The sequence below is a fragment of the Periplaneta americana genome, chromosome 4, assembly GCF_040183065.1.
Source record: "Periplaneta americana isolate PAMFEO1 chromosome 4, P.americana_PAMFEO1_priV1, whole genome shotgun sequence".
Taxonomy (NCBI): Eukaryota; Metazoa; Arthropoda; class Insecta; order Blattodea; family Blattidae; genus Periplaneta; species Periplaneta americana.
The window spans coordinates 202,511,016-202,525,678 of record NC_091120.1 but is presented as its reverse complement, the minus strand read 5'-3'; the positions used below and the strand labels follow the sequence as shown (position 1 = coordinate 202,525,678).

The following is a 14,663-nucleotide window of genomic DNA, read 5'->3' as shown; positions in this document are numbered from 1 at the left end:
AAACTGTGTAGCAGAATTAAACTAAAATACATAGAATGTTAATATATTTCAAATAATATTAGATAATAGAAAGAGATTATTACGAGACAATTAAAATACAGCACAATCAGGATGATGTCTAAAGAAAAAAAAGTAACAATGTAGTCAGTGATAGTTTAAATCAGTATGATTGGAGTGAAATGCTAATAAGGTTATCTTTTAAGCTGTTCTTAAAGGTGTTTGTTGTCTTGCAGCCCCTAATACTTTGTGACAAGGAATTCCATTGACGCGAGGTGGATATTGTAAAACATGATAAATAACAAGATATTCTATGAAGAGGTATACTTAGCGTGCCACAGATAAGTGATCTGGTATTTACGTCGTGGTTAGAGTATAGATAAGAGAAACGAGACGAAAGGTAATTTGGTGTTGAAGTACAGTACAGTACAGTACAGTACAGTACAGTACAGTACAGTAGTGGCAAAAAAAAACCGGACCGACCCTTGTAGCTGATTTCAGAGCCTTGTTTACAGTGACAGCACGATAGACTTCTAACTAAGACTTTCGTGGTTCGAATTATGCCTGGGAAGGAAACTTTTTTTTGTTCGCTATTCAAATTTTTTCCCAATACTTTTCGATTGCAGCTAATTTTACTACTTAATTAACTTATTATTCCCAGAACAGGAATTTTACCAGCTTATTTTCTAATGGCTTTCGAAATGGGCTACGCCAGCAGTCGAAACTACAACAATTTCAATAGATTACTCGCTATCTTGTGAATGCGGGCGTGGCATGCGCAGTGGCTCATTTCGGGGACTTTGATTATTCCGTCGGTCCGATTTTTTTTGCCACTACTGTACAGTACATCTATTATCAGAGAGTACAGTTCACTTGATGATATGTGTCAGACGAACAAAATTGTTAGTATACATCTAAAGTCCGATTAATGTACTATGTAACTAGTCAGCGATGTATGCAATGGGGGGGGGGGGAAGGAACTGGAACCATCTCGCTATCATCAATCCAATCAACGCAAAAAAACCCTCGTAGTTGATACAGTGTCGTTAAATAACCAAGTACAAAAGAAACACGTCAGTAAAGAAATATGTATTTTTCAGATTTCTGTCAAGTACACCGTGTTCCGCTTATAAGTATAATAAAAGAAATAGTTATAATTTCATAACAATGCATGCAAATGGGTTAAGATTGGTACCATTGTAAAGAGGAAATTGGGAAGTTTTAATCCATTGTTGTTACTTATTTTTAGAAGACTCACGCATGCGCAGATCATTAAATAAGAGAATTCGTATCGTATCTTTAGTCAGTCAGCATGTGTCGTAATTGAACACCAACAGGATTCCCCTAAATGGAATGTTTGGTGTGGGATCATGCGTGACAGAATCATTGGTCCCTATTTCTTTGCTGAAAAGACAGTCACTGCAAACACGTACCTGGATATGTTGCAACTGTATGCTGTGCCACAACTCCCAGATGGAGCAATTTTCCAGCAAGATGGGGCTCCACCACACTTTGCCAACATGGTTCGCACATTCTTAGACGAACAATTCCCTGCAAGATGGATCGGAAGAGGATCACCGTACATCACATGGCCTGCCAGATCACCAGATCTAACACCACCTGATTTTTTCCTGTGGGGGTTTGTTAAGGACCAGGACTACAGGACGCCAGTACGTGATTTGGCAGACTTACAAGAAAGAATTTATGCTGCTGTCAACAATGTTACACCACAGATGCTTCATAACACTTGGGTCGAGGTTGAATACCGGTTGGATATTTCCCGTGCCACCAATGGAAGCCATGTTGAGGTTTATGGAACATAAGGTAACAAAAATTCCCAGTTTTCATTCTTTGTAGCAGTTGGTTTCAACTATATACTTGTATTAATTCAGAAGTTATAGCTATTTCTTTTGTTATACTTATAAGCGGAACACTCTGTATAGACGAAACAACAGATTCAAAATCTTGCAGTTTTACAGCTAAGTATATGTTCGAGGTATAAACAATTGAAAATGGGTTTCAGTTAGGCCCGTAACACACTTTAAGAGTTTTCGCTAGCGAGAAAGAATCGTACTTAAACATATAACCCTTAAGTATATTGTCGTACTTAAACATATAACCCTTAAGTATATTGTCGTACTTAAACATATAACCCTTAAGTATATTGTCGTACTTTACAAATTACGTACGAACGCTGTGTTGAATCTGAGTATTCAGATGATGAGGAAATGGAGTGACATGAACATATCTTGTTAATGAAAAAAACAATAAGCCTAAAATTAAAGCCAGAAATATCTGAAAATCACATTGTATCTTACGAAAATAAGGGCGAGTTTTGGACACTGGTTTGGATTTGAAAGATGATACGTTTAGGCGTTATTTCAGGTTGAATGGACCTCAGTTTTTTTTGCCGTTCATGATATGATAGAGAATTCTTTGCTATGTTCTGATTAAAATTACGTAAACTGTTAAGACATATAGATACATTATTTCAAATTTTAATTAATACTATTAGTTCTCATCAAAATAAAATACAGCCCTATTTATTTTCAGATAATCTGATATTTGTCTCCAGATTTCTTCTTTAAGTTTCGTGTTTTTATAATTTTCATCCCGTGTATCATATAAATAGGCCTACGGGTGACATCGTACAAGTTCGATAAGTTTCTGACTGCAATTATCAGCCATCTTTCCTCATTTTCAAATAAAAACAATACAATTCATCGCCACCTGTGATATCTTTTTCTACATTCAATCGTCATACAGAGTATAAATGCCAAACATCTTTGATAGGCCTAAATGTGTCAAGAAAATTCGCTGAGCTACCGATTCCAGCGAGAAACTCGCGCGAGGTTTTTGCATCGAACGAGAATCTCTTCCAGCGTGTGGACGTCCATTTGAATCCATGTTATCAATCTTTGAATTTTCTCGCAACACATTTCTCGTTAGCGAAAACTCTTCAAGTGTGTTACGGGCCTTACTCGGAGGCGAATCCAGAAGAGTCGATGACGTAGCTGTGAAGCTCTCGTTATTGGAAGCGAAATAACCAGCACCATTAGGGCTGTTAACTCCGCAATAGCTGCAGCTAAATTTACGAATGTGCTCGATTTTACACCTCTGTACTTGTTTTATGGCACGATATAAACGTTCTCAAACCGAGCAGTGATGAAAAACGACAAAGGAAAACTCATCTCTTAAAGAATCTAGAAAATTAGAACCAATGAACTTATCGAAAGCTATTTTGAGACGGTTCAACTTGGCACAGAGCGATCTGGAGTCCGCGAGAGCGAGCCTTTTAAGGCTATGCAAACATCGCACTGACTGCAGGCAAACACCGTGCAATGTGATGGGACCAGCGACTAGTGCTGGCGCTGGTATTCCATCCAGACGATCAGAGGTTGAACAACTGTCAGATAGTGATGGGATTTATGGTCGACAAAGCAGAGCTGCAGAGGTTGTTGTCGGGATACTCCCGTTTCCGTCTATCATTTCACCAACTCTCCGCCTCCCTCTCATCTCATCTATCTTTTTTTTTCTTTTTTTTAGTAGGTTATTTTAAGGCACTTTATCAACAGCTTAGGTTATTTAGCGTCTGAATGAGAGGAAGGTGATAATGCCGGTGAAATGAGTCCGGGGTCCAACACCGAAAGTTACCCAGCATTTGATGAAAGCGTAATGGAACGGAGAAAAATTCTCTCCGGCGCCGGGATTTGAACCCGGGTTTTCAGCTCTACGTGCTGATGCTTTATCCACTAAGCCACACCGGATACCCATCCCGGCGCCGGACAGAATTGTCTCAGTTTAAGCTCCAACTCTTGGGTTCCCTCTAGCGGCCGCTCTCTGCCCTACGTCATAGATGACCTATGAACGTAGGACTGAAGTCCACACATGTGCTGAGGTGCACTCGTTATGAGAATTTTTCTCCGTTCCATTACTCTTTCATCGTATGATGACGCAGAATATCTGCATGGAAATATCATATGTACTTCGGTACATTATAATAATATATATATGATATGCGTAAATCACTTCGTGATTTAAGACGGCGCTTATTCCGTCGGATCCCGGCCAACTAGTCACTCATAACGAGTGCACCTCAGCACATGTGTGGACTTCGGTCCTACGTTCATAGACTTCTATGACGTAGTGCTGAGGGCGGCCACTAGTGGGAACCCAAGAGTTGGAACTTAAACTGAGACGATTCTAACCGGCGCCGGGGTGGGTATCCGGTGTGGCTTAGTGGATAAAGCATTAGCACGTAGAGCTGAAAACCCGGGTTCAAATCCCGGCGCCGGAGAGAATTTTTCTCCGTTCCATTACTCTTTCATCGTATGATGACGCAGAATATCTGCATGGAAATATCATATGTACTTCGGTACATTAAAATAATATATACCCAGCATTTGCTCATATTGGGTTGAGGGAAAACCCCAGAAAAAATCTCAACCAGGTAACTTGCCCCGACGGGGAATCGAACCCGGGCCACCTGGTTTCGCGGCTAGGCGCGCTTTCATCTATCATCTGCAATAGTAAAAATAGGCTGGGGTGAAGTCATGGGGGTAGTACTGGTTTCCGGTTCTGATGTAGGAAGGGCATGGGGTCCCCTGACTCTGGAGCTTATCAGGTAGTCGCCTGAGGTGGGATCTGGCTGTCAGGAGTGAGGTAGGATGTTCCACCTATCAGCATCGGATTCACGAATGTCACTCGTCCTGTATCGGACGTATATATGGGGCGTGCAATGGGTCAAAGCGAACCTAAGTGTAAGAATCCGTCCTTGGTCCATCTTTTTTTTTTAAACTATGTTTCATTTAACGACGCTCGCAACTGCAGAGGTTATATCAGCGTCGCCGGTGTGCTGGAATTTTGTCCCGCAGGAGTTCTTTTACATGCCAGTAAATCTACTGACATGAGCCTGTCACATTTAAACACACTTAAATGCCATCGACCTCGGCCAGGATCGAACCCGCAACCTCGAGCATAGGTCAGCGCTATACCAACTACGCTACCGAGGACGACTTGGTCCATCTTCGTCTCAGAAATTAGACATTTGGCTGTTAGCCTTCAGAGTTATTTAATTTAACTCACAGTTTACAGTTCGATGTTAACTTCAGTATTCCTAAGAAATTGCAGATGCACAAGTGATAGAAAAGTGGAACATACTCCTGTAAACTCACAGGAAAAGTATCATTTTATTCAGTCAAAATTTAATAAAATTACTGGAGTTGAACAACGAGCGAGAAAACAAAAAAGACTAAGAGTGCCCGCAAAGCCGAAAACCCGCACGACAATATTGCTGACGTCGTTGATGTAAATATTGCTTGTCAGTGAATCAAGCAAACGTTCAAGACATTGGGAGTGGTCAACTCTCGAACGTCAAGCATTCTTGAATCGTCATAGTTCTTTACACACACAAACCAGACTGAGCTTTTATTTGTTTTGGCAACTGTATAAACAATCAAGTAGCCTATATCTCTAAAAATTACGGTATAAAGAAAAAGCAGAATACATAACACAGAGAGCAATGGGACGGAATAATGCCAGCCTCCTGACAGAACATAGGTGATGACTGAGAACAGAAATTCTTCACTCTCCCATATGCACATTGTAAGTCTAAATAAATTATGAGCATAGGCCTACTAAATATCCAAGCCTCCTATTAAAATAATGAAGTGCAAGAGGATGAATGTCTTATTTGCCAAGTGTCCGGCATTAGCAAAATGCAAAGCAACAAGTTGAACCGAATACTGTATTCAGAATATCGGTACATATTATTTTAGTCAAGTTCTATGTTTCCATTTTTAGAGTATATTCCTTCTGTTAATCTATTTCTTTAATCGAAGTAACTTCATCTTTGTACTGTATTTAATTCAGCGTTAATTCTTTCGGTGAAATTAATTTCCGTCTCTTCGGTTGTGATGTAATCTCTTTTCGACGTTTTTCTACGCATTCTCAAATTTTACACGATATTCTTCAAAGAAAATCTACTTCCGTCTCTTTTCATCTGCTATAATTTCTTCTGATAATTTTATATAGTCTCTTCATCTGCATTTATATTGTTTGAAATCTGGTGAAATCATCTTCAAGTCTTAAGAAATTTGAACCTGGCGTCCTTTCGTCTTGAATCTTAATTTTAATTTAGCGTCCTTTTTCTGAAATCTTAATCTGAATCTGGCATCATTTCGTTTAAAATCTTGATCAGAACCTAGCACCTTTTCATCTAAAATCTTGATCAGAACCTAGCACCTTTTCATTTCAAATCTTGATCTGAACCTGCTATCCTTTCGATTAAAATCTTGATTTGGACCTGGCATCTTTTCAATTATAAACTTGATCTGAACCTGCCATATTTTCGTTTAAAAATCTTGATCTGAACCTGCTATCCTTTCGATTAAAATCTTCATTTGGACCTGGCATCTTTTCAATTATAAACTTGATCTGAACCTGCCACATTTTCGTTTAAAAACCTTGATCTGAACCTGTTATCCTTTCGATTAAAATCTTCATTTGGACCTGGCATCTTTTCAATTATAAACTTGATCTGAACCTGCCATATTTCCGTTTAAAAATCTTGATCTGAACCTGCTATCCTTTCGATTAAAATGTTCATTTGGACCTAGCATCTTTTCAATTAAAAACTTGATCTGAACCTGCCATATTTTCGTTTAAAAATCTTGATCTGAACCTGCTATCCTTTCGTTTAAAATATTGATCTGAACCTGTTATCCTTTCGATTAAAATCTTCATTTGGACCTGGCATCTTTTCAATTATAAACTTGATCTGAACCTGCCATATTTTCGTTTAAAAATCTTGATCTGAACCTGCTATCCTTTCGATTAAAATGTTCATTTGGACCTAGCATCTTTTCAATTAAAAACTTGATCTGAACCTGCCATATTTTCGTTTAAAAATCTTAATCTGAACCTGCTATCCTTTCGTTTAAAATATTGATCTGAACCTGTTATCCTTTCGATTAAAATCTTCATTTGGACCTGGCATCTTTTCAATTATAAACTTGATCTGAACCTGTCATATTTTCGTTTAAAAATCTTGATCTGAACCTGCTATCCTTTCGATTAAAATGTTCATTTGGACCTAGCATCTTTTCAATTAAAAACTTGATCTGAACCTGCCATATTTTCGTTTAAAAATCTTGATCTGAACCTGCTATCCTTTCGTTCAAAATATTGATCTGAACCTGTTATCCTTTCGATTAAAATCTTCATTTGGACCTGGCATCTTTTCAATTATAAACTTGATCTGAACCTACCATATTTTCGTTTAAAAATCTTGATCCGAATCTGCTATCCTTTCGTTTAAAATCTTTATTTGGACCTGGCATCCTTTCGTCTGAAGTCTTAATTTGAACACAGAAACCTAATATTCATTTTAACCTAGCATCCTTATCCTTTCGCCTTAAATATTAATTTTAACCTAGCAACTTTTCGTTTGAAATCTTATTCTAGACCTAGTAACCTTTCGCCTGCGCTCTTACTGTAATTTAAAGCTAGAATCTTTTAGTTTCAAATATTAATTAAACCCCAACAACTTTCCATCTCAAATTTTAATTCAAACCTAACAACTTTTCGCTCGAAATCTTAATTTAAGCCTAGCATCCTTTCGTATGAAGTCTTAATTTGAACGCAACAACCTTTCGCCTAAAATCTTAATCTGGACCTAGTAATCTTTTGCTTTAAATCTTAATAACATTTGAACTAAGAATCCTTTCGTTTGATATCTTAATCTGAACCTAGCATCCAATCGTTTTATACCTAGCATTCTTTTGTTTAAAATCTTAATTTGAACCTGGTATCCTTTCGTGTGAAACTAGCAAGGGGAAAATATCCTCGGAGTCATCACCGACAAATCCAAACTGGTCTTGAATAAGCCACCATTAAGACGACCATGTTAATTTGTTTGTTGCAGACGCTGGACGGCTTTATCTTCGTGGTAGCACCGGACGGCAAGATCATGTACATCTCGGAGACGGCGTCCGTGCACCTCGGCCTGTCCCAGGTGGGAGTGCCCTCACACAACACAACACAATTATAAGCTCATTACACATAACATACACACACGAATTCTTATCGCGTCTTTACGAAGGTTAGCGGGGCTGTGAGTAAGTAAGTTTGTGAACTCACAGCTTAATGTCCACTTGTCTCACTCCAGAAACATATATCTACTCAAGGGGCATAGGCAGTATTTAAGGGAAAAGTGGAAATGAGGGCGTAACCTAGTAGAACACACGAGAGGGACTACTCAAGGAATATAGTTAAAAATATTTTGATATGACGATATATATTTATTATGAATTATTACTACTGACGCGAACTTCTTTAGGCAAGGCACAAGCCGAACACAGTGAAACAAAACTCGGTTGCGGATGTTTTAAGGGAAGTTAAGCTGAATTTTTCAACTTTCATATTTTTTAAGTAGACTAGTCTTCTAAAAACCTTTAGCATATACTCGCACTGTCAACATGTGCTATCACATCAAATTTGAACTTCATACGTCGAACAAGCCATTATTTACAATCATTTTCTTTTTTTCGTCGCATATAGACCACGTATAATGCAATTTTTATTTTTTCTGAACTGGAATTTCATCCGTATTTATTACTAATTTAGGAAATAAAGAATTGTCCTGGCTTGAGGGTTAGCGCAAGAGATCTTGAAAGGTCGCAGTGCTGGATCGTAGTACCCATCCCGAAATTAAATTCAATTCAATATTTGGAAAATAATTCATAAACAAATTAGGTTTTGTGTGCTTTGTTTTTTTTTTTAGCCGTCATAAATCAGTAGTTTAATTTGTAAATTCTGAAGAATATTGAGTACGTTATAAAGTCTTAAAATTAACATAAATCTACCATTCTATGAATATTTAGAAAGATTATCACGTATCTACACTGTGAGGTCACAAAGTGGGCGTACCACCCATGTATTCGTATTTCACTTACTTTGTGAATGTTGGTACTCCTGTGTTTACGTTGGTATCATGCTACCACGGTAACCGTGCAGTTATAAACAAACATGGCTGACCAGAGTCCGTTTACCATCGAACAAATATTAGTGACAGCAGTTTGGCTTCGTGAAAAACGTCATACTGGCGACACCATGGAAACAGTGAAGATAAAATTTCGTGACTGCTTTGGTGTGGACCCGACAAGGAAAGCAACAATGTTGAGGTGGGAATACGACCTTTGGAAGAGGATCTGCAGATGATCCACAGTATAGAGAGCATACAGTGAAGACACCTAAGCCATTTCGTGGGAACAAATTCTGAGTGCGCATGTCACGAAACCGGGTGTATTATCTGGAACCTCCACCATATGGATCTCCATCTACGACAGGCTGGCATAATTTAATATTAACTGAAAACATTCATTACTCATTTTTTAACAAATTTAAAGACATGAGGCAAAGGAATGGCAATATAACCAGAATAATAATTACTTCCGTATGCAATCATCATGAAAATATTCACTAATTGACGCTAACGTTCAAGTCACTGTTTGAGGCTTATGTTGGAAAAATTGATCCAAGTACAACATAATACATCACGGCGTCCGTTGCGGTGAAGTGCGAACATGAACGTCAACAATGGATATAAGTATTTTGACTTCCTAGCGACATAATATTAATGATATATAATATACATACAAGTTATTCGTATTACTGACCAATAAAATAAATAAATAAATAAATAAATAAATAAATAAATAAATAAATAAATAAATAAATAAATAAATAAATAAATAAATATTTTACTAATATTTTGATTGTGGTTTGATACTAGCGACATAGTTGGATTCATTGAGAACTAGACCTTACTGAGCTTGAATTTAGTACCAACAATATCAAAAGTGCCGACAAGAGTTGTCCCTACTGATTCTTCTTATACTGTGGATGATCAAGCTCCTTTTGCCTGGCCTTCACGAAGTCCCGACCTCACAACACCTGATAATGCTCTCTGGGGGTTCAAAGTGCGAAAACACCGCTACAACACAACGGCACAATTTCGAGCAGCTGTGAAAGATGCCATCAACGAAGTGACCCTTGATTAACTCCGCAAAACATCTGCCAGGATATGGCGCAGAATTCAGCTACGCTATAAAAATGAAAGGTCTTCATACCGATGTCTTGGATCGTTAAACTATCAGATAGGCTAATTACATGTACATATCAATCAATCAACCATAGCCATCGTCCGTGGGGGGGGGGGGGTACGCCCACTTTGTGACCTCACTGTACAGTTTGAGAAGTCTCACTTCTATCGCGCTTGGAGACCACACGCCCATTTAACACAACCAGCAATTCCTGAATAAATATATTATGAACGGGTTACATCAGCTGCTTGTCTATGCGGATGACGTGAATATGTTAGGGGAAAATCCACAAACGATTAGGGAAAACACGGGAATTTTACTGGAAGCAAGTAAAGAGATAGGTTTGGAAGTAAATCCCGAAAAGACAAAGTATATGATTATGTCTCGTGACCAGAATATTGTACGAAATGGAAATGTAAAAATTGGAAATTTATCTTTTCAAAAGGTGGAGAAGTTCAAATATCTGGGAGCAACAGTAACAAATATAAATGATACTCGGGAGGAAATTAAACACAGAATAAATATGGGAAATGCGTGTTATTATTCGGTTGAGAAGCTTTTATCATCCAGTCTGCTGTCCAAAAAATCTGAAAGTTAGAATTTATAAAACAGTTATATTACCGGTTGTTCTTTATGGTTGTAAAACATGGACTCTCACTTTGAGAGAGTAACAGAGATTAAGGGTGTTTGAGAATAAGATGCTTAGGAAAATATTTGGAGCTAAGAGGGATGAAGTTACAGGAGAATGGAGAAAGTTACGCAACACAGAACTGCACGTATTTTATTCTTCACCTGACATAATTAGGAACATTAAATCCAGACGTTTGAGATGGGCAGGGCATGTAACACGTATGGGCGAATCCAGAAATGCATATAGAGTGTTAGTTGGGGTGCCGGAGAGAAAAAGGCTTTTGGGGAGGCCGAGACGTAGATGGGAAGATAATATTAAAATGGATTTGAGGGAGGTGGGATATGATGATAGAGACTGGATTAATCTTGCTCAGGATAGGGACCAATGGTGGGCTTATGTGAGGGCGGATTGAACCTCTGGGTTCCTTAGAAGCCAGTAAGTAAGTAAGTAGCCTACGTCCGATGAATTAATCTGCAATTGCACACCAAACTCAAAATTACAAAACCTCATGAAGAAAGTGATTGTAAGAGATTATGTAACAAATATGTAATGAGACCAAGCTGTCTGTACTCTAGCGTAAGACACGGCTTCTTCCCATCTACGTCTCGGCCTCCCCAAAGGTCTATTTCCCTCCGGCCTCCCAACTAACACTTTATATGCATTTCTGGATTCGCCCATACGTGCTACATGTCCTGCCCATCTCAAACGTCTGGATTTAATGTTCCTAATTGTCAGGTGAAGAATACAATGCGTGCAGTTCTGTGTTGTATAACTTTCTCCATTCTCCTGTAACTTCATCCCTCTCAGCTCCAAATATTTTCCTAAGAACCTTATTCTCAAACATCCTTAATCTCTGTTCCTCTCTCAAAGTGAGTGTCCAAGTTTCACAACATACAGAACAACCGGTAATATAACTGTTTTATAAATTCTAACTTTCAGATTTTTTGACAGCAGACTGGATGATAAAAGCTTCTCAACCGAATAATAACAGGCATTTCCCATATTTATTCTGCGTTTAATTTCCTCTCGAGTGTCATTTATATTTGTTACTGTTGCTCCAAGATATTTGAATTTTTCCACCTCTTCGAAGGATGAATCTCCAATTTTTGTAGTAATTATTACAGTAATTTTAAATCAATTTTTTGTAGCTTAGTTTGTATCGACATCCAGGTTTTCGGTGGCCACTCTTGTGCAGATTTTCAAGGTGGTTGCAGAAGTGTCTCTTGTTAAGTAGAGCGGTCCCTTCTTCCCAATGTCACGAAGATTAGAGATTTTAAATTTCGCCATAAAACGAAATACGACTGGCCGTGAACAGGTGGAGCTGACGGGCAACAGCATCTACGAGTACATCCACCCGGCGGACCACGACGAGATGACGTCGGTGCTGTCCAGCCCGCAGCCCCTGTTCCCGCCCGGGGGCCACCTGCTGCAGCAGCACGAGTTCGAGGTGGAGCGGGCCTTCTTCCTGCGCATGAAGTGCGTGCTGGCCAAGCGCAACGCGGGACTCACCACCGGCGGCTACAAGGTGAGTCACACTCCTGCAGGAATGCCCAAGGGTAGTCTTTCACTGCAAACCCAGCTTTCTCCAATCTTTCCTATTTTCTACCTTCCTTTTCGTTTCCTCATATGATCCATATATCTTAATGTCGTCTATCATCTGATATCTTCTTCTGCCGCGAACTCTTCTCCCGTTCACCATTCCGTCCAGTGCATCCTTCAGTAGGCAGTTTCTTCTCAGCCAGTGACCCAACCAATTCCTTTTCCTCTTCCTTATCAGTTTCAGCAACATTCTTTCTTCACCTACTCTTTCCAACACAGCTTCTTTCAGGGGGTTTAACTGTTATGAACTATAATGCAAGGTGGGTCATCAATTCGAGACTTCGGACCCAATAGAGTTGTTCAGTGGGAAATCCGCAACGACGTTCTGAGTATAGTGATAAAGCGTACAGTGGGTGGGAGTACTGTATAATGGATGCCAACAAATACGCAAAGGAAAACGCTCTGGATTTGAAAGTTCTGACGTATAATTTGGTTTTCATACAAACCTATTTTCAAACTGCGTCTGAAACTATTACACGGTTAGAAAAGTCAGAGCAAGAGATGCCGGAAGCCCTTAAATTAATTGAGGAAATGACACAGAGAATTAATGAGACACCAAGTACACCGGTTACTGAACGTGTAAGACAGAAGTGGAAATCAATTTTATGTAAAAAATAACGGATATGGAGCATTGTGTAACATAAACATAAAATTAGTGGACATAGAGTTACCAGAGAATAAAGGACTGTTTCTTAGAGAATGCAATGATGTTAGGTTTTTCCGTTTTGCTCCTAACACGTCATGCGAGCGCAGCTTTCTACAGTACAAACTGTGTTTGGCAGATAACCGAAAAAGATTTACGTTTGAGACACTGAGAATGTATCTTGTAGTACATTGCAAATCGGTACTGTAACTGCACTTCCTAAATACGACCAATGGGATAAATGAAGAAATTAAAATTGCTACATGTTTATTTCCACCATTAACACTGTGTATAATTAAACACAAATGCTTATAAAAGACAGGAGAATAAATGCTTTTCACATGCTTTTGACATTGTCATTGTGTAATGTATATTTACTTTCAGAATGTACATATGTGTGTTTCCCCATACTACCGTACTCTATTCTAAATGTGCAGCTTGTTTCCAAAAGGTACCAAATCCAAAATTTTCGAAAAATGAATTACATGTGGTAGCGCATACCTGCTAGGTTTTGGAATCTGAAGACGAAAGAATTTTTGTCAAAAAGTACCCAACGCTGTGTATAGAGGTCGTGTAAGTTTACATTTTACAGCAAAACATACATATTCACTTCTGCTTCCATAGCATAAGTATATCATTTATATCTTTCATATCAAATAACGATATCCTACGTGAAAACAAGCAATATTGGTCCAATACAAATGCTGGAAGTCAAACAAAATTTTTAATGGGATACAAAGACATAAAATCTCTTAAAAGACACATCCAAGGGCTAAACGTTTTGAAAGTAGTGAAGCCAAACGACCGACTATTCACCCTACAACAGCACTAGTAGGTGTACATTCTGCATATGCAGTGACACCAAATGTACGCACAAAATGTTCACCAATGGGATAAGATATGATTGTATCTTGGTTGAACCGAAAGAAATACCGAACTGTAGCTATGTAAAACTAACTAAGAAAAATGACTTGATATCTTTACTTTCTGTTAAGGGGTATGAATTATAGAACATTTCACTTTACAAGAGAGTCCTGAAAGTAAATAACATTGGCGTCAGATGCACCTTTATTAATGTTATTGACGTTCACTATGATGTTTGATGCGTTTTGATTTTGTTGCTGCTAAGACAGGATGTTAATTCTGAATGTTGTCTTATAATTGAAACAACATTGTAATTAATACTCAGTGTCACAAAATATATTATTATTTAAGTTATTTAGTCATTAACAGTCTTACTAATAAACAGTGTATAGTTTTCATACGAGACTTATGCAGAGTTGAGACAGAAAACGTTACTAATAAACCGTGAATAAGCTATGGACGTATAAACAGGCTGTAACTATACAATGGGAATTGCTTTGCAGTAGTTATATACACGAAACCCCTTGTTTAAGCGTTGTATATAGAGAAAAAATGGCCGCCCCGTGAATAAGCTATGGACGTATAAACAGGCTGTAACTATACAATGGGAATTGCTTTGCAGTAGTTATATACACGAAACCCCTTGTTTAAGCGTTGTATATAGAGAAAAAATGGCCGCCCCGTGAATAAGCTATGGACGTATAAACAGGCTGTAACTATACAATGGGAATTGCTTTGCAGTAGTTATATACACGAAACCCCTTGTTTAAGCGTTGTATATAGAGAAAAAATGGCCGCCCCGTGAATAAGCTATGGACGTATAAAC

General features: G+C 38.4%; 1 protein-coding gene across 1 annotated transcript in view; it reads left to right on the top strand.

The window, feature by feature from the left end:
• The window catches only part of sim (single-minded), an 80,113-nt gene that overhangs the window by 20,286 nt on the left and 45,164 nt on the right, over positions 1-14,663 (top strand). Inside the window, exons 3-4 of the mRNA XM_069824766.1 lie at positions 7,922-8,011; positions 12,047-12,256. Coding sequence (XP_069680867.1) covers positions 7,922-8,011; positions 12,047-12,256 — 300 coding nt within the window. The remainder of the gene's footprint in view (positions 1-7,921; positions 8,012-12,046; positions 12,257-14,663) is intronic.